This window comes from Typha latifolia, chromosome 13, assembly GCF_019914945.1.
Source record: "Typha latifolia isolate L0001 chromosome 13, TyphaL0001v2, whole genome shotgun sequence".
Taxonomy (NCBI): Eukaryota; Viridiplantae; Streptophyta; class Magnoliopsida; order Poales; family Typhaceae; genus Typha; species Typha latifolia.
Genome location: NC_133098.1, coordinates 9,023,275 through 9,042,610, shown reverse-complemented (window position 1 = coordinate 9,042,610; position 19,336 = coordinate 9,023,275). Strand labels below are relative to the sequence as shown.

The 19,336-nt window shown below is 36.5% G+C and overlaps 1 protein-coding gene across 1 annotated transcript; it reads right to left on the bottom strand.

The window, feature by feature from the left end:
• Nucleotides 1–4,820: 4,820 nt before the first annotated feature.
• Nucleotides 4,821–15,476, bottom strand: LOC140800087 (VIN3-like protein 2). Its single transcript, XM_073154738.1, is given in 6 exon segments — nt 4,821–6,258; nt 6,345–6,652; nt 13,379–13,785; nt 13,787–14,058; nt 14,991–15,093; nt 15,237–15,476. Coding segments are annotated over 5 exon segments (2,250 nt in total). The 5' UTR covers nt 15,010–15,093; nt 15,237–15,476; the 3' UTR covers nt 4,821–5,014.
• Between the last annotated feature and the right edge of the window lie 3,860 nt (nt 15,477–19,336).

Here is a 19,336-nt window from a genome sequence, read left to right as displayed (position 1 = left end):
TCTCCTTGACTCTGTGTCGAGGCTTCTCGACTAGCCCCTTAAACTAGAGTAGCAATTACTCCTTTAAGAGAGAGAGCATATACTGATTCAGGGGGTTTCTTTGGTGGAATTGGGATTGTGGGAGTCACTAGAGAGGAAACAGGAGTAGCCATTAGACCACAAAAGGTATCTCTTCTTCTTCTTAATTCTCAAAGTTGCCTGAATTCATGAGAGAAGAGGAACAACAGCAAAGTTTATGCTTTTGATTTTATTGAAAGCTTGGATTTGGTACATGTCATCGATTTACTTAAAAAAAATACAAGGCAATCATTTAGGATAGTTATTCATCTATCGAGTGTGATATGTTTCTTAGGATATAATATTATTATTTTTTTTTGGAGAAAAGATTGGGATCCAAATAAGATATTAAGCTTCATTAAAGATAATGAAGTGTTACAACAAGATTAAATGTTCAAAAGAGAATTAAACAAAGAAAAAAAATTTAATACCTTAGTAAAAGTCGTGTTCCAACGTTCACCTCCTAACAAAATCCATAGAGGAGGGAGAGAGATAAAGGAAGTAGGCAAAAAGAGACTATTATAGGAAACTTTTTTTCACTTTCTGAGGTATTCTTTTGGCGATTCAGTTCCTTTTGGTTTATGTTGATGCCTTAGGAGAGACCCTCTCCCACTTCACTTTCCTCTCATTCTACTCCTCCCGATGGAAATTCCTGTCATTCTCTTGTCATGGACACCTCTCGTGTTCCTCTTGTCCTCGGCTGTTGAAAAATCACTATCAATTGCTTAGCCTTCAAGTCATGTGTCAGGAGTCCACAACAAAGTGTCGCCCCTACTATCATCTTCTTTCTCCTCCTCAACTTTGAACCTGACTCAATCATGAATTAAAGTGGGCAAATCTTGCTAAGTTCAAGGTCTCCAACATTGAAGTCCTTATCATTGACTCAAAGATCCTTGAAGAGAGTAGGGCAGAATGGAAGAATGCCCTATTCAGTAAGTTCCTAGGTAAAGTTCCCTCTTTGCACCTTATTAGATATGAACTTATAAAACTAAGGGGGCTTGTTGGCCCGTCCTCATTGTTGACAAATCAAAAGGTTTTTTCCTCTTCTAATTTACCAATGAGGAGGACATGATCACAGTCCTTACGAAGGGCCCATGGTTTGTTAGAGACTCTGTCATTAATTTGACTAAATGAAGGCCTAATTTTAGATCTTCGGTGGTGTGTATATCTAAAGCCCTTGTGTGGGCTTAATTTATGGACCTTTGCAATGAGTACTATAAGCTCCATATTCAAATTAATGTCGGCCATGGTTGGCAGGCCGTTAAGAATGGATGATATTACTATGGATGATATTACTATGCTAGGGGTTGTGTGGAATTGGATCTAACTAAACCTATTAGGCATGGGTTTTTTCTTGTCCCTAACCAAACTTATCAAGTGGTTTCTTATGAAAACATTCCGTATGTGTGCTTAACTTGTGGTATTGTTGGTCATAAACTCTTGGAATGCCCTATAAGGAGGAAGATCATCTAGGAATGATTGATGCAGGTGGCAGCCCTTCCTTCTAGGGAAGATAGTGCCCCGATGGACATTTCCACTAATCTACTCCCACGGCTAACAAATATAAGGTGTCCAACAGCCTACCTGAGCCTTCGACGGCTTGCTGAAGATGCCCACCCATGCCTTGAGTGCCTTAGATGAGGACCAAGCTTATGGTCCTTAGGTTCTTATCAGAACTTAGCTAGGGGTTCTTAGGGTGGTCACAAAGGCTAGGGGACATTTAGTAGTGCACATGTAGTGATGGAGGTTTGACGATGGAAATTGGTGCGACTAGGGCTCGTGCTCATGCTAACTCAGGTCAAACCCAGAAGGTATAACATGACAAATTTCTTTATTTAGCTTTCTCTTCCCTAATGAGATTGCTAGGAGTATCTCAAACATTTTTATTAGTCCTGTGTCGCTGAATAGACTAGACATAATAATTTAGATGGCCGCTAAGAGTGGTAAGTTCATCTCTAAATCTGCAAGTGTAATTCTGGCAAAAATGGATTAGGGTGCTTCATCCTCAAGCCATGATGGAAAAAGGCCATGGAAGGTAATTTGGAATTGTATTGATATTATGTCGAGGATAAAGACCATCATCCTGTGCTGTAGTTGCCCATCTAGTCGTGCTACCTTTAGTCATAGGATTTCTCAAATTGATAATGTATGCCCTCTATGTAGTAGTTATGCTGAAACAATTGAGCACTTGATTTTCCATTACAATTATTCTAAAGCAGCCTAGTTCACTTGCTATCTTAAGCTATACCTGATGAGTTTCATGAAAGCCTAGCATACTAGTTCTTGGACTACAACCCCAAAATATCTAAAGAGCAACTTGGCTATGCTTTCATCATGATGTGGATTATCTAAAACGCAAGGAATACCTATTTTCAGAAGAGTGAGCTAAGCCCCAATTAGGATCTTAGACAAATCAATAAGCTTATAGGAACCCTCAAAAGTGATGACTATCCAGACACCGGACTGAAGACCATTGGCCATAAGGTAACTTCTTTGCAGCCAGAGACTACATTATGCTGGGTAGATACGGCATGGAAAGGAGAAGAACATGAAACTCGACACGTACAAAAGTAAGGATCACTACGATGGAGCCCTAGTGGGGGAAGCCATCGCCTTGCTTTTAGGCATCAAAGAGCTCTTCAAGAAGGGAGCGAATGCAGACATAATCATCTTCCATGACTGTTTGGTGAGGCTTGTTTGGCACATCTTACTAATCATTCAGGAATACAATAGGTGGATTCACTACTTTATCTCTATCAATGTATTCTATTTGAGCAAATAAAATAACCATACTAGTCATCATTTAACAAGTCTTGCTATTTAGTGTAAGGAATGGATTGATCCATCGGATTATACTAATAAGTTGTTGCGAAATGACTTCTACCTACATGCTTTTCCTCAAAAAAGAAAAAAAAAGACTCAATTTGGGCAAGAGGGAGGAGATGGGTTGAATAGGAATATTATTTTTTTTCAAAATTTTTGTAAGATTTCCAATAAGATCATTATAAATATTATTTATTTTTACCTCATATCCCAAGAAGGTTTTATGAGATCTCTAAACATTTAATGGGTAGAGATACTATCAAAAGTGATGCAAGGGCAATATTGGTATTTGAACTAAAATTGGGTAAAATTGCAAATGGAAACCAAAATGGGTAGGAGTGGAAAAAGAAAAATTATTATATTTTTATGGGAGGAACCCTCGAAAGTTATGGATCTAATGGCTTTGGTTTGACATGATTACGATGTTGGAGTGAAAGATAAAATTAAAATAGTGGAAGGTCAGAATTGAACAAATTGGTAAATATCCGACATTATGGCATTCGTTAAAAGGTGGTGGATGTAGAGTGGTTCATGGAGATGATGATAGCTAGGATTTGGAAGTAATATTAGAGTTTTAAGTTAGATTTACTCATGAAAAATAAATGGCTATGATTAATTTACTTCTACTCGTAAATTATTTACTCTTACTCCTAATATAAACTCAAGACAAAAATAATTTCTCAATACTTGGATGCTTGAATTATTAAATAAAGCAGCCCAATCCCTTTATATATAGAGGTCGAGTATAATGAGTCTTATTAGAATTAGCCCTAAAGGTTTATATGACTCAAACTAGGATTTGCCTTAAAGATTTATATAACTTAATAAGATTTATCTTAAAGTCTTACTTGACTTAACGAGACTTGCTTTAATGGCTTACTTGAATTAATTGAACTTATCTTCTAAGCTTACATGAATAACTAGACTTTATTTAAGGACTTACATAACCATAAATTAATTAAAAGATAAATATTTTTGATCCTTCGAGCTAAATGTTTTCATGATGTTATCCAACTTGACCCGATTCTCATTATGTAAGGGCAATGTTGGTATTTGAAGTAAAATTAGGTAAAACTGTAAATAGAAACCAAAATGGGTAGGAGTGTAAGAAGAAAAATAATATTAGCTTTTGATATAAATTACCCTTGTTATACTGTTGTAGATAGAAGATGAAGAAATTATATACACATATTATTCATCTCTTCGTACTTTTTTTTATCATTCAAGAGCCCGAAGGCTATATAAGGGCTACAAAAAAAGCTAATGCTCCCTGGAAGCCAACCGCACCGCTGAGCCATTAAGCTAAGCCACCAAACTATCAAACAATTTTCTCTATAATAATTGTTTAGAATTGAAGTCGATCCCATAACCTTCTTGATCATAGAAAAGAATACGTACTAATTCTACAAGAGTTTCATCTCCATAGTTGCTGCCCTCCTTCCACAAAAAAAAAGTATGCATTCACTTTATTAACAGAGTGAAATATAGAAAAGAAGAAAGTAACATTTAATGTTACATGGCACTACAGTCATTTTATGGCTGAAATGGTTGAAGCTGCAAAGGGTCAAGTAAATAGGGTAGGGGTGTAAAATAATAAATTATATTAGTTTACCATGCAAATTACCTAAGAATCATTGTCTTCCTTGCTTTATGAAACTCATTAAATAATATGCCAAATATATTATTCCTGAAGAAGTTGATATTTTACCATTAGAATGAGCTTCTAAGTTGTAATTGCAGAGCAATTCTTGTGTATACTGGGTGATTATTTCTTTTCCAGCAAACCCATGATCGCATAGCTCTCAGATAGAACCTAGCAATAGAAATGATATATACACTGTAAGCACTAAATTGTCACCAGACATGTAGAAGACTACAACAAATTCTTGATCAGTTTCCAACTGAATAAGTTGCAAAAACTATTCCTGACACTTTAGATATTGAGAAAGTAGTAAGTTCAATTAAATTAAAATTATTGTTATAAATAACGAAAGTATTAATGACAATGAACTATATAAGTTAACCTACAATTACTTATCCATTAATGAAATTTTCCAATGAAGAATGAATGCAGCAATTTGCATCCAAAGAATTGGGCTCAAACATTGCTCAGAGAACAATAGCTCCCCATGTTTTAGTGCCATAGTTTCATGCAGAACCCTGTGGTCACCGGTAGAGGCCTCTTGCCATAGATTGCTTCTGAGAAAGTGTCTACCAACTGCCCAGCAAGGCTCGCAGGATCATCAATCAGGGTATCAACATAAACACTCACCACCCTTTGCTCTTGTGGGTTAGCTCGCAAGCTAAACCAAGTCAGAAACTTTACTCTGAAGTTAGTCTCAATGTAGCTCTCGCGCTCCAACCATCTTATTACCTTAACACAATACTCATATGCCCCTTCCGATGACCCATCTTTATTACACAAATCCTCAAGTTTCCCTATAATTCTTTTCTTTGATGAGCTCCCTGGTTCCCTTTCTGGATTTCCAGTGCCATCGTCAAGCACATTGCTTGCTGACTTGACTTTAGAGCTCTTTCCAAAGCTATCTTTGCCACTTTCTAGTTTGCAGGGCCTGACAGGCAGGGTTGAATCGGAACGGCTGTATGGCACAATCACCATTTCATTCGAAATAGGTGCATTAGATTCATTCCCTAACTTACGAATGTTTGATGCCTCATTTTGCTCCACAGAATTTGCAGAATCTCTGTGGGAACCCATTTGGGTGATTGAATCAAGCCCCTCATCCAGAGCAGAACAAGATATCCCTGGTGTTTCCTCCTGCCCAGCACCTTTTGTTCCATTAATGGTACCTTTGTTTGTTTTCTCTGAATGGTATGTGGGTTTACATGATTGATCAAATAATTTTTCTGAGATAACAATCTCAGGATTTTCACAATATCCAGGATCACTTTCTGGCGATTTATTGAGGTCAGCATATGCAATAGTGCTGTTATTTGATTCATCTCCTTCTGAAGAAGGATTAGACAGACTGCTGCTGTTTGTTTTTGGGCTTCCCCAATGTGGCTTTGTTCTGGTTTCTTTCTGCGCTAAAGCCTTAATATCATTCTTCAAAATGCTTTTAGTTCTTACTCCAGATTCCCATGGACCGAACTCCTTAGACTTGCCAGAGCCAACAACCTTGAACATATATTCTGTAGCTGGAGCAAGTTCTCTTACTAGAAATTTTCTCTTTGGAGTATGTACTGTATAGGTTGGTTCTGAGGGATACTCTGCAATGTCAGCCTTCCGATGCCACAAGTTAAAACCAGCCACTTCTTCAGAAAAAGCTGCATAAGCCTCAGAATCCAACACCACGGTAAGAGTTGTTGGGAATATGTCTTCAAATTTGATAAAGCATGACGGTAACAAATTGGCTTCTGCAATTCATTCATATTTTCAGAATAAAATTAAGATGAAGAGTACAGGAGGGAATGTACCATGTCATGTGTACAAATAATCTTACCATCAATCTGGGGATCAGCTAGAGCTGCACTAGAAAGCATAGATTCCAGCGACTCTACTGCACATGCACATAGCCTTTGAACCTCAGAACCAACAGAAAGTCTGTTGACAATCCCACGTGCCATGGCTGGCATACCATTAGTAGGACCAATTTCAGCTTCCAGCTTTGTCATTGCTGTGTCCACAATCTCATGCAAGTTTTTGTACTTCTCTGTCAAGATAAGTAGCTTGTGACTAAGGGAAAGTCGATAATACAGGACATCTACTCGTCGAGCATCTTTAGCTATCATAAGTTGCTTTTTCCAGCACCTACAGGAAAGATAAAAATCAAATAAAATGACTTGCCAGTAAAATTTGCAACATATTGTATTCTTTGTATTCAACTATGAAGAGCAGCATGGACATATCTCAACGTTAAACAGATGTATGATCAGCAAACAAACAGATAAATCTGTTTTTAAATGATTACATAGAAAAGAAAACATACTTGCAAAGTCTGGAATCTGGATCCACTAGAAGGCAGCAGTACTACGTACGAACTTATGATCGATGCACCTAACTACTGATGTTAAAACTTAAAAGTTGCAATTTGTAAGAAAGATTCTGTTGCCTGTGAATCAGAATAGATCTTCACGGCAATGATGTTCATGGACTCTGCTGATATTTGCAGTGAAACCTTTTTGCAAACAATTCTTTCGTTTTGCTTGATTACAATGAACCACCAGTTTCTAGAGCAAATTCTAGAAATTGGCATTTCTTTAATTGAGCCTCTAGAATACAATAATGATTACCAGTTAACTAATACAAAATAAAAATAAAAATTCCACTAGTAAGCAATTCCTATCTATAGTGCAATTTCCTCAATTATAATGAAGATCCCATTTGTGGCATAATCAAATATTTTGCTCTCCATAGATGATACTGATGTCCTACGATGGCTATTTATGAGATTGTATATAAAGGGTAATAATCCATATTTATTTATCTTAGCCAGCATTGAACTAGGGTCAATTGTACAGACACAAGTATTTACTGTGCTACAAATATTATTTCTGTTATTGGTATACCACTTTTCTACCTTATCTGTAAAAATCTATATGTGCAGAGCAGCATAAGAGAAGTGTAATGCATGCCATGAATAAGCATCATCAATGTATTATACCCTAAAGAGCATCTTTATGTTATGCTTCTAAGTTGATCTAATCTCAGATATCTAGGTGATTTTCAAGAACCTTTTTGATAAGCTACTATGTAAGGTAATCATCATTAAGAGTCTGCATGCCTTTAACGTCTCTTCCGAATAGTACTGCTACTTTTAATATTCCTTGCATGTTTTCTGAATAATAGGCATGGAAAGCATCAAAGTCTGGATTCCTAACCCATAATCAATCTGGAAAAAGTTTTCAAAAAAAAAAAAAAAAAAAAAAACACACACACACACACACACTTCAGAAAAATGGCAGTAAGCTAAATGATGAGAGTTATGATGGAAAAACATTAATGCTGGAGTCTAATTAGGTGTCATCTTGCTGTATTTATTCTAATTATGTTAAGCATTTTTTCCTAAATGAAGAATTTTATTTGTATAGAGCAGGGTTCCAAGTATCGGAATCGGGATCATGATTGGGATCGACCGTCTGAAAAAACGATACGTATCGGCCATATCGACGGTATCGGCAATATCGGCCGTCCGTATCGGTCTGTATTTTAAAATAATTTTTAAAATACATAATTTTTTAATTTTTTTAGAAAAATAGTAATAAGATATAAATATAAATTATTCATATATAAAATCTAAAAACTAAAAAATAAATACTATTTTCTCAATTTCTATTTCTTCCCTTTTCTACCACTCACACTCTCTCTCTCCCACACAAATTAAAAAAATTCTTACCTCCTCTCTACTAACTCTCTTTTATATCAAACTCTCTCTCACTAACTCTCTCTTATTAAACTCTCTCCCACTAACTCTCTCTTATCAAACTCTCTCCCTAATTAACTATCTCTCCTACTAACTCTCTCTCTTAAAAACTCTCCCTCTCCCTCACCGACTACCACCTATTTCCCTTTTTAACAGTTTTTTAATTTTTGTTTTCTCTCCATGTCTCTCTCTCCTCTTCCCCTCTCTCTCTCTTTCCCTCTCTCTTGCTCCATCTCTCTCTCTCTTTCTCTCTCTTTCCCTCTCTTTCTCTCTTTCTTTTCCCTTTCTTTCTCTCTTACCCATGCTCGTCTCAGGCGGGATCGGCCGATATGGCCGATCCCAACCCAAAACGAATCGGGAATTGGCCGATCCGGCCGATACCCGACCGAAACCAATCAATACAGGATCGGGATCAGCTACGGCCGATCCCACTCGGGATTGGCCGAAACTAAGAACCATGGTATAGAGTGTTGCATCATACAGATTTGTACAGTACCAGGGTTCTATACTGCCCCTTCCGGGTGGGATGGTGGTTAACTATCCACTTGGATCATGAGAAAAAGGTCAAGATCCACTTTAAGTGTATTGTAAGATAGGTGTTCTCTGTTGCTTTTAGGATTTCGGTTTGAGAGAACTACAGCAGCTATGCTGAGGAATAAATGAAGACAACTTTTCATGTCAGCTTCTTCCCGACAGAGAGCCAGTGGAACAAGTATGGTTGTGACAGAGGCAAGGTGTGTGCAGTAGTGAAAAAAGGTGTCTCTCTTCTACATTGATGCAAAGGGAGGTAATTCTCAAGTATCATTGCATTCTTATGACACAACTAGCACATGCCCTATTATTCCATGCGGGCGAGTGGTTGGCACAGGCTCTGCCTATGGTACAGTAATCCTTGGCCAAAAGTCATACTTGAAAACATCACAAATTGGATGTCTTAGCTAAACTTTACCCTACAATGCCATGCTATCACCGTGAAACTACAATGCCAGAGTTCTGGCAGAATAATAAACATGTTTAGTTAAGGAAAATTTCAGTTCGTGAATTGTGAGTTCCTATATATGGGTATTCAAATTTCATCTATAAAAAGGTCTTCAAAGCGGCAAAGATCAATAGAAAAGAAATCGCCTCCTTTTTCCAAGAGAGGTAAAAGTTGCAGGTCTTTATATTCCAAAATACAAACTCACAGGAAAGTTCCTCGCCAGAAAATTATGTAATAATATCTTATTAGTTCTGGAATTCTCTTGTATAACATTGTTTGAGGGAAAAAGCTAAATTGTTTGCATAGCCCTGAAGATTATAAAACGGATATTGATTTCGTAAAATTCCAGATTGACTCATGTATCTCACATACAAAATTAATCAGCCTTTATCTATCAGCTCTAAATTGGTTTAGCAGACTCCATTCTGTGTGGAAGTACCAAGCAGAAACACATTGACCCTAGAAACAACTAAGTCAAATCAATCAATGACACTTATCAGGTTTGAGTGTAAACAAAACAGCCTTCTTTCTTATTGCAAGAACACAGACAAAAGCTGGTCAAGGTGATAAGCATTAACCAAGATTATAAATCATTTTGAAAAGTATACCCTTCATTCAGGAGTATATTGACTGCATCTATGCTAAAAAAATAGGGAAACAATATTAATATCATCATAGCATGCAACAAAGAAAAACATGAGAACCAAGTTGGTCGAAAACTCATCGGGCATGATTTCTCTTCGAAACAACAATTATAACAATTTAGAAATTAGAATCTTATCTAACTAGGTCAATAGGGTTGCAGATGGTAAGGTCTGTTTGCATTTGGTTCTGGATAAAATCCAGTACCTAGTCTACCTAGGGACTGAAGCACTCTGTACAACCATGCTTAGAAATGTGAGCTATGTTTGTAATTCAGCCCTAATTGGCTGATAGGTTTCCAGTAGTGGACCGAACATAAGGGATCTTTCTACATCTGCTAAAGATAGAAGACACTGCTTATCCAAGAGAATAAGATTGTATAATCGACAGCGCAAGCTTTCATATAAGAACTTCAATACGGCATAGTCGAAAAGCTACCAGTTAACTTCCAGCATTGTTATTCTGTGAGATCTGCTAGAATGATGAATGACAATGTGTGAGAACTACTAAGAAATTGGAACTAAAAGGAAAGGATTAAAGACACCATTATAGGGAAAGGATAACTTCACCGGAGTATATTTAGTCTAAGAATACCATGTTAAACAACAGACCAGATATTTATTGCAGCCAGCCCGACATGTGGAGAATAATCTCCCTCCACCGCCGTGAGGGCCAGTTGGGGGCCAACTATCGGCGACCCATGACTGAACCCAGCCGTCGCCGCCCTCCATGCAACTTGTGGCGGCGTCCTAGGCCGAATTTCAAATTCAGCCTTAGGGTTAGGGTTAGGGTTAGGGTTAGGGTTAGGTTATTTGCATGAAGATGATGAAGTGCACAATTTCTGAGGTAGGCCAGATTTTCGCGAACTACTTCGTCCACCTCGTGCGAACCAATTTAGAACCTTTGAACATGACCCCAAGCATGAGTACGAGCTCGAGGATAAACAGTGGAACTAACCGGTGGGCCCGTGCTATCGAACTTAGTTGAACCCGCATGCAGCCCGGGCGAGACATGAGCCATACTCGTGGGCCCACGTCTCATGTGACTAGCCTCAATCACGAGGTCACTTGGTCTACATTGACAAGCCACATTTTGGGATCCAAGCTCGGACCATCAAGCTTGATTTCCCAAAATTTTTTAGAAAAGACCCGCTAGACTAGACCTATCTAGTGGAGCAATTTTTCATGTACCATAGCAGACCCGACTATCAGAAGGTCTAGCTAGCTTCATTCTATTTGGAGAGCATGACGATTAGGTGGTACTAGTCGGATGAGCAGACTCGATCGTTCGAGTTTTAGGAGGACTTTGCGGATACGATTTGTGCTCAGTTCGATCTGACCTAGTACGAGAACTTTCAGGCCATGTTGACTAAGCTGACTCAGTCAACAATAGTTCTAGCTTACCGGAAGAAGTTCGAGCGGATATGCAACCAAGTCACTAACTGGTCGGCCCTGAAGAGTACCTTTAATAGTGGGTTCAGGGCTTGACATTCAGCTGAGGTCAAGGCTTTGAGGCCCACTACTTCTGACGAGATCTCTTCAGCTGTTCTAATGCAGTCCAAGTTGGATCAGTTAAACCAAATCCGTAAGAAGAAGAGAAAAAAGACAGCCCAAGCCCACGGCCCACTAGAGACTGCATTTGTCTCGGCTCAGCCTGCGCAGATGACTCAGCCTAACTGCAAGATGATCTCGCGCTGCTTTGTACCTAATAACTTAGAGGAGCATAAAATGAAAGGCTTGTGTTTTTACTTCGATGACTGATTTACCTCCAGTGAAAAATGCAAGCGCTAATCAGCTCACGTCATGTTCCTAAGCGACTTAAGGAGGATGAACTCAAATTCACTGATTGGCACGACAAGTTGTACAAGTACAAGGACGTGAGAGACTAGTAGATTGTTACAATCCAACCACGTGGGTTAGTTTAGTTGAGTCAGTTAAGTTAAGTTGAGTTGAGTCAACTTGAGTAAGTTAATTAGTTTTATCTTATTATTTTAAATTTTAAATAAATTGGATAATCAACATGTGGATTCGATCAGCTAAGATTTTTACTCCTATAAATATGAGTGGATATGTGTTAATAATTATCATTGAATGGATATGAGTTTAACCAAATTATTGTTTTCATTTTTATTATTTATCGTAGCTGTTAGATCGTCTTTATTTTTCTAGGAGTAGATCATAGCCGTAAAAGCATTCCGATCTTTTAAAGCCTAGCCACTTTTCTCCACTAATAGCCACCCTAATTTACGGCTGTCCACAACCACCCTTGGTCGTCTGCCACCTTCGACGACTACTATAACGTCGGATATTTACCGTTCTTGTCCCATTCGATCTTTCTCGACTATTTTAATTATATTTTTTCATCTAGACCTCTGACTTAAATAAAACTAGAGCCATTAGAACCTTATCTCGTGAGCTACCACCATCTAAATTTTCATAATTTTATTACGTCTGGATCGGTCCAGATCTGGTACGAAATTATATCTCAAATACAAAATTAACCGGCCTTTATCTATTAGCTCTAAATTGATTTAGCATACTCCATCATGTGTCAAAGTACCAAGCAGAAACACATTGGCCCTAGAAACGACTAAGCCAAATCAATGACACTTACAAGGTTCGAGTGTGAACAAAACAACCTTCTTTCTTATTGCAAGAACACAGACAAAAGTTGGTCAAGGTGATAAGCATTAACCAAGATTATATATCATTTGGAAAAGTATGCCCTTCATTCAGGAGTAATATTGACTGCATCTATGCTAACAAAATAGGGAAACAATATTAATATCATCATAGCATGCAACAATGAAAAAAAATAGAACCAAGTTGGTCGAAAACTCATCAGGCATGATTTCTCTTTGAAACAACAATCATAACAATTTAGAGATTAGAATCTTATCTAACTAGGTCAAAAGGGTTGCAAGTGGTAAGGTCTGTTTGCATTTGGTTCTGGACAAAATCCACTACCTAGTCTACCTAGGGACTGAAGCACTCCGTACAAACATGCTTGGGAATGTGAGCTATGTTGGTAATTCAGCCCTATATTGGCTGATAGCTTTCCAGTAGTGGACCAAACATAAGGGATCTTTCTACATCTGCTAAAGATAGAAGACACTGCTTATCCAAGAGAATAAGATTGTATAATCGACAGCGCAAGCTTTCATATAAGAACTTCAATACGGCAATAGTCGAAAAGCTACCAGTTAACTTCCAGCATCGTTATTCTGTGAGATCTGCTAGAATGACGAATGACAATGTGTGAGAACTACTAAGAAATTGAAACTACAGGGAAAGGATTAAAGACACCATTATAGGGAAAGGATAATTTCATCCGAGTATATTTAGTCTAAGAATACCATGTTAAACAACAGACAAGATACTTATTGGATTAAACCAACTACGATAAAGAAACTCTGACGTGTTGACAAAATGAACATTTTCTGAATCACATGGACTAAAGACTTGTAAATCAAGGCAGGTAAGGAAAAGATTACCCAAGTAAATCATTCTCTTTTCCACAGTATGTACAGTAATAGTGCCCATCCAGTCTCTTGCACTGTCCATTCTTCATAATGCCAGCTCTTTCATGTTTAAGGGCACACTCAAGATGACAAGACAAGCTGCAGGAATCCCCTTGAGAAGAAACCTCTGAACTACAAAATAGCCAGAGACTAGGATCCTTATTGTCATCATACTTGTGACAGATGCAACATGAGCAACGTCGGCAAAATATATCTTCTATGTTAAGTGTAGCCCTGCAAGCTAAATTCTGGCAATATTTTGTACTAACCACTGCATCAATATCATTGGTCCCTGGAATAATACTTGTCACAACTGGTAGACGTGAAGGGTTATCGCTCTTTCTTTGTCGTTTGGAAGAAGCTTGAATGCTAGGGGTGGGTGGGTTGGGAGTTGATACCCTTTTTTTCTCCATGTTCCCCTAATTTTTTCTCTGACACAACTTTGACAAGATATTCTATCATCTTCTGCTTTGTTAATCCAGTGTACTTCCTCTCCTTTCCTATCTCAGCACAAAGAATCTCTAAAATTTCCTGACGGCTCCATGTTTGTAGCTTTTCAGGGGCACTTTCTGGCCATTTTGACAATTCACGAACAAGTTCTCTCTTTTCGGCGATGTTCATCTTGCGGCATTTAGATGGGTCAAGAACGAATCCTGAAGTTACAAAAAAAAGAGATTAATTTGGAATAATATATGAGTTACCAAATAAATAATAACTGTGTTCAGAAGAAATTGAGTTGCAGAATTAAGGATCTAGATGAAACCAATGATGGCCAAAAGGTACAACTAGAGAGGAGGCAATTACAGAATGGCAGGCAACAATGACTACAGAAGGCAAAACCATAAGAAATTCGGCAAGCAATATGTTACCAAAAATAAAGATGATACCAATTACGAGAAACTAGCTCAGTGCTAGACCAAATCAGACGTACGTTGCATCTATACTGCTGACATTTGGTAAAAAATATACTCCTCGTATCCTTAAATGCTTTCACATCCTTCACACAGTAAACAGACGTGCGACCAAGAAACATGCTCCTAAAAGACCTTCCATTGTCAGTATAATTCCTCTCTGCTCGCATGAGAAACTTGAAATCAACACGAATAGCATGAAAATCACATAAATGAGGACACATTTCACAATTACAATCGTTCGCAAATTTCCAGATCCAACAAACAGCGCACTGAACGTAAATTATGAAAGTTGCATGCAAAAGATAGTCGGACACCTCTTCTAATTCACCACGTAAAGTACTAATTGAAGCTATTACTCAGGCAGATAATTTGTAATTTTATCAACAGATAACCGAAATCATCTCACAAAACCAACATAATGCACGAAAAGAATTTACCAAATTCTGTAAAGAACGCCCAATTAGACCTAAAAAAGGGACAATTTGTTAAGCACGACCCTGAAAATTCCCAAAAGAAAACAAGCCTAAAGCATTAAAAAAAAAAAAAAATCCAATTTTTCTCCGACCCAGTTCATCCCTTTCCCCGTAGCCCCCCAATCCAACACCCAGATCGATCGATAGCCAAAACCCACCAAGGAAAACACCCGAATTGTCGAAAGGAAGGATACCCACCAGAGAAAGGAGGATCCATGGCGACAGATCTCCGCTCCTCCTCCCCCTTCACATTACCCCCCGCTCCAAAGCTGACCCCTTTCGCCCTCCCCCCTTCTGCAAACTACGCAAACCCAACACAATCAAAGACTATATCTACATACCAATTGCAGCTTTATATATTAAAAAGAGACACGAACACTATATACTAAGATAAAAAGAGCGAGAAAGAGAGAGAGAGAGAGAGACGAAGAATCCATGGCTGACCGGGTCTCTGTCTCCGCTGCACCTCCGGTGCTTTAAGATTCGGACGAGGAGAGGGGTCACTGTGATGCGTGATTGGTGGAATTAACTGGTAGCCAAACAGCCTTGCGGCCAATCAAGGAGAAGAATTTTTTCTTCTTCTTCTCCTTCTCCTTTTATATGTAAACCAATATACATATATGAAGAGAGAAGAGAGAAGAGAGAAGAGAGAGAAAGAAGAGAGAGGTGGGTTGCGTTACTCTTCAAAAAGGTTTGGTGGTATGGGACTAAACATACGAGGCTAGTCGATAGCTTGCCTACTCATCCATCTTTTCCATGTGATTTTGCATCCCAAAAGTTGGGCATACAATGGTTAATTCAACAATATATATATATTTTTTAAATAAAAATTTTATTTTAGGAATAATTATTTTTATGTTTACTTGTATTCTAAATAAAAGTATATTTATTATCTTTAATATAATATAAAGTGAAAAAAAATATATATGTTTTACTTTTTATGAAATCATCCATGAATACCTCTTGATTTGATATAAAGTGGATTAATAGAATAGATATCAAGAATAAATTAATAATTAGATTAATATGTGGTATAATATGTAATTTTAATAAATAGTATTTTATATTCTAGAATGAGATTATTACGATGCTAAATTTAACTGATATAGGTAAAAAAGAGTTAAAAACAAAAGTCGAATGATAAATATATATATAAAAGAGTGTAAAAATATAATCTCTTTGTTTTTTAACCTTCTACGTTGTAAAAAAAATATATTAGGTTGAATTTTAAGTACCAAAATTAGGGTACTAAATGTACTTTAATTTTGATTTTGATATGCTCGTACTACCACAAAATTTGTGGCTCTAGTTGATTAGGAAGGATTTTCATACACAGTGAAATTTTGAAGTAAATGCGGTCCAAAATAATCAAGATGACCAAGTCAAACACTAATACGAAAAGAATAAATAAAATAGACCATTGCAAATAACTTCAGGGGGATTTATTTCTCTAATTATTTTTCATTTATATATTTAAAACCCTCGACTATTTTAAAACCCTAATTCTACTTCTAATCTATAGTTATTATCATCTCCACAACTCACCCTACCTTACGGCCGTCTACCACCACCCTTAGTCGTCCGCCACCTTCCGACGACTGCTACAATATCGAATATTTAACGTTCTACCCCGTTCTAATCTTGCTTTACTTTTTTTTTTAATATTTTTTCATCTCGATCTTCGATTTAAGTAAAACTAGAGTTATTAGAACCCTAACTCACGAGGCTACCATCACCTAAATTTTTATAATTTTCTTACGTTCAGATCGGTTCAGATTTGACTCGTAAAGACACTTTATCATATCTATAATTAGCTTATAGAATATATATATATATATATATATATATATATATATATATATATATATATATAGTGCAGGTCAATTAGGCTATTATCAAGTATATAGAATATTGAGACACTGTTTATCTAAATTATTAAACATTTCTTGTGGAAATGGAGTTGAATTATCCTTCCTGCTACAAAACTGGTTATTTTTTATGTCTAATTCACTAATGCTTCCATAATCTCTTTATAACTCCTCTCTATTATAGTAATAAAGTTTTAATTAGAGCAGAATCAAGTTATACTTGATAATTTTGAGTGCAGACTTAGTATTCTTACATCCTTAATCTTTTATTATAACTCTTTTCTTGCATATATTATATCTCTAATCTTTCATTGTAGAATTAGTTTTGAATGAATATCTTTCCATTCACAACTTTATCTATTTTATTGCATATATAAAGTCTAATTTGGTATTTGTGCGTGTATCTCTATTTGAATAATTTGAATTCTCCCCTAAGAAATCTTTCCTTTTTGTGCAAATATCTCAAGGTGTTTTGTCAACAAAAATAAAAATTTGTGACTTTTTATATATTGCCGAAAAATAGAAACCATGCATCCTTTTTATTTGGCTCTTACTCTAGATCTATACTTGTTTCACAATATAAGTCATATATTATCATGCCCATCTTCGTCATTATATATTTTTTCTATATTGTCAAGTTCATCCCTCTCTATGTGCTATCCAATGATGTATGTTTGCAAAATTCCACGTATAATTAAATGATCGTTGGTCGGTTTTCGAGTTCATAAGCATTATTATATTTTCGATATGTACACAATATTTGTTCTTCATATGTACTATGTTGAAATGGCAAAATCCAAAAATATCTAAACTTCTTTATACTCATTGTTTAATCTATATTTTTCCCATCTACCATTTATCTATTTCATCTATTTGCAATCTAAGCAATAAAAATATTTACAACATATTATTGTATCACTAATAAAGGTATTAATCAATTACTAGTATCATATTTATTAAAAATATTAATCAAACCCCATATGATGGTGTATAATACCAGTCAACCATAGACCTCTATAGTTGGATCAAATCCTCCACAAAAAGATAAACGTTCTATATAATAGAAATAAAAGAAGAAATCTTAGATTATGTTAATTTAGTAATTAGACTGTCGTATAGAAATTAGTGTACCAGAGTATTATAGTAATTTATATATAGGTTAACGGCTTTGCTAGATAGCATAAGGACTTGTAATGGTTACATAATAGTTGCTTATGAAGGAAATGAAGGTTCCAGCAATCAAAAGAACCAATTTCGGGATTGTGCGTTCGAATAGCCTTTAGGCATTCAAACGACCCTATAGGTATTCAAGCGCATTTTTCTGATAGCCAAAAATAAATTAGGTGTTCGAATGCCCTCAAGACCGTTCGAACACCCAACGACAAGGAACCCTAGTTCAAGTGTTCTAATTAAGTATTTTTGGTTATGTTAGGCAATAAGATTCAAGCCGATCCAATCCTATTGCCAAGTCTAATCGAGTCAAGGAGCCACCTATAAATAGATGTGGTGTGCACCTGTATAATCATCTTAGATTATTAAAGTTAATTTACAAGATTGTCTCCTTGTTCGACTACCTCCAAGCTTTGGAACCCTAGCCACCATCTAGGAATTTCATTGCTGCCTTTCTCTTCGTATGGCCATAACCCCCTTGACCATAAGGAACAACCCTACTTCTTCTTTATCCCTTTCTTATAGATTACCTCGACTTCCACTATTGTCATCTCCATCACATTTTCATAAACCTAGGCCATTCACCACCATGCCTCTTCGGCCTCCTCTTTTCACGGTCTATCCCAATAGATTCATTCTCCATTCTGAATCTATCGCAATCCCAAAAGAACTCGACCATCTAACTGTTGATCTCGAGTTATCTCTTAACTTTAGAGATTCGCAGTAACTCTAACTTTCTGCTCGTGAGTCGTAATCCAATTCTATCTTCAAATTTAGACTCGCAGTGTTCATGAGGTTAGGAAGGTGATCGTTACAGGATTGCAAATGCATCTGTAGATACCTAGGTGGTTGCATAGATCGCTTTTTATAATAGTGATTAAAAGAGAAAAGCATAATTGTCATATGATCAACACCAGTTTTATATCTAACCTATATGACTATACCCGATTAGCTCACTCTCGACATAAAACTAGATATTAGAATAACCAAGTAAATATTTGTTATATTCTCCCCAAATGCTGGACACATGAAGTATATACTAACTACAAAATTTGAAAGTGTGAATGGTGATATAGAATCATATGATTAATTAGGTTATGCTTCTTGTTGAAAATCTAGTTAAAATAAAAAAATAGATATCAATAGCTAAGGATGCATGATGAAGTTAAAGGAGAAAGAAAAATAAAATGATGTTATTATTAGGTCACAAGCAACTGAATCAAGCTATAACATAATCTACTTACTCTTCAAAATATCTATATTATTCTTAGTTAAAAATTAGAGTGTAGCAGTAATTGTATATAGTGGTTTACAAAAACATAACATGTAAGTCTTGTAAGGTTACATATCATGCATAAGAAAAATAAACACTATATATTATCCTAATTGAAAGCTCACTCATCTCTCCAAATAGTTTTTCTTTTGCTTTTTAGGCGTATACTTATCTCCTTACACATCTCAATTTTTGCTCATATAGGATTTCTAGTTAATATTGTGAGTCAGTAA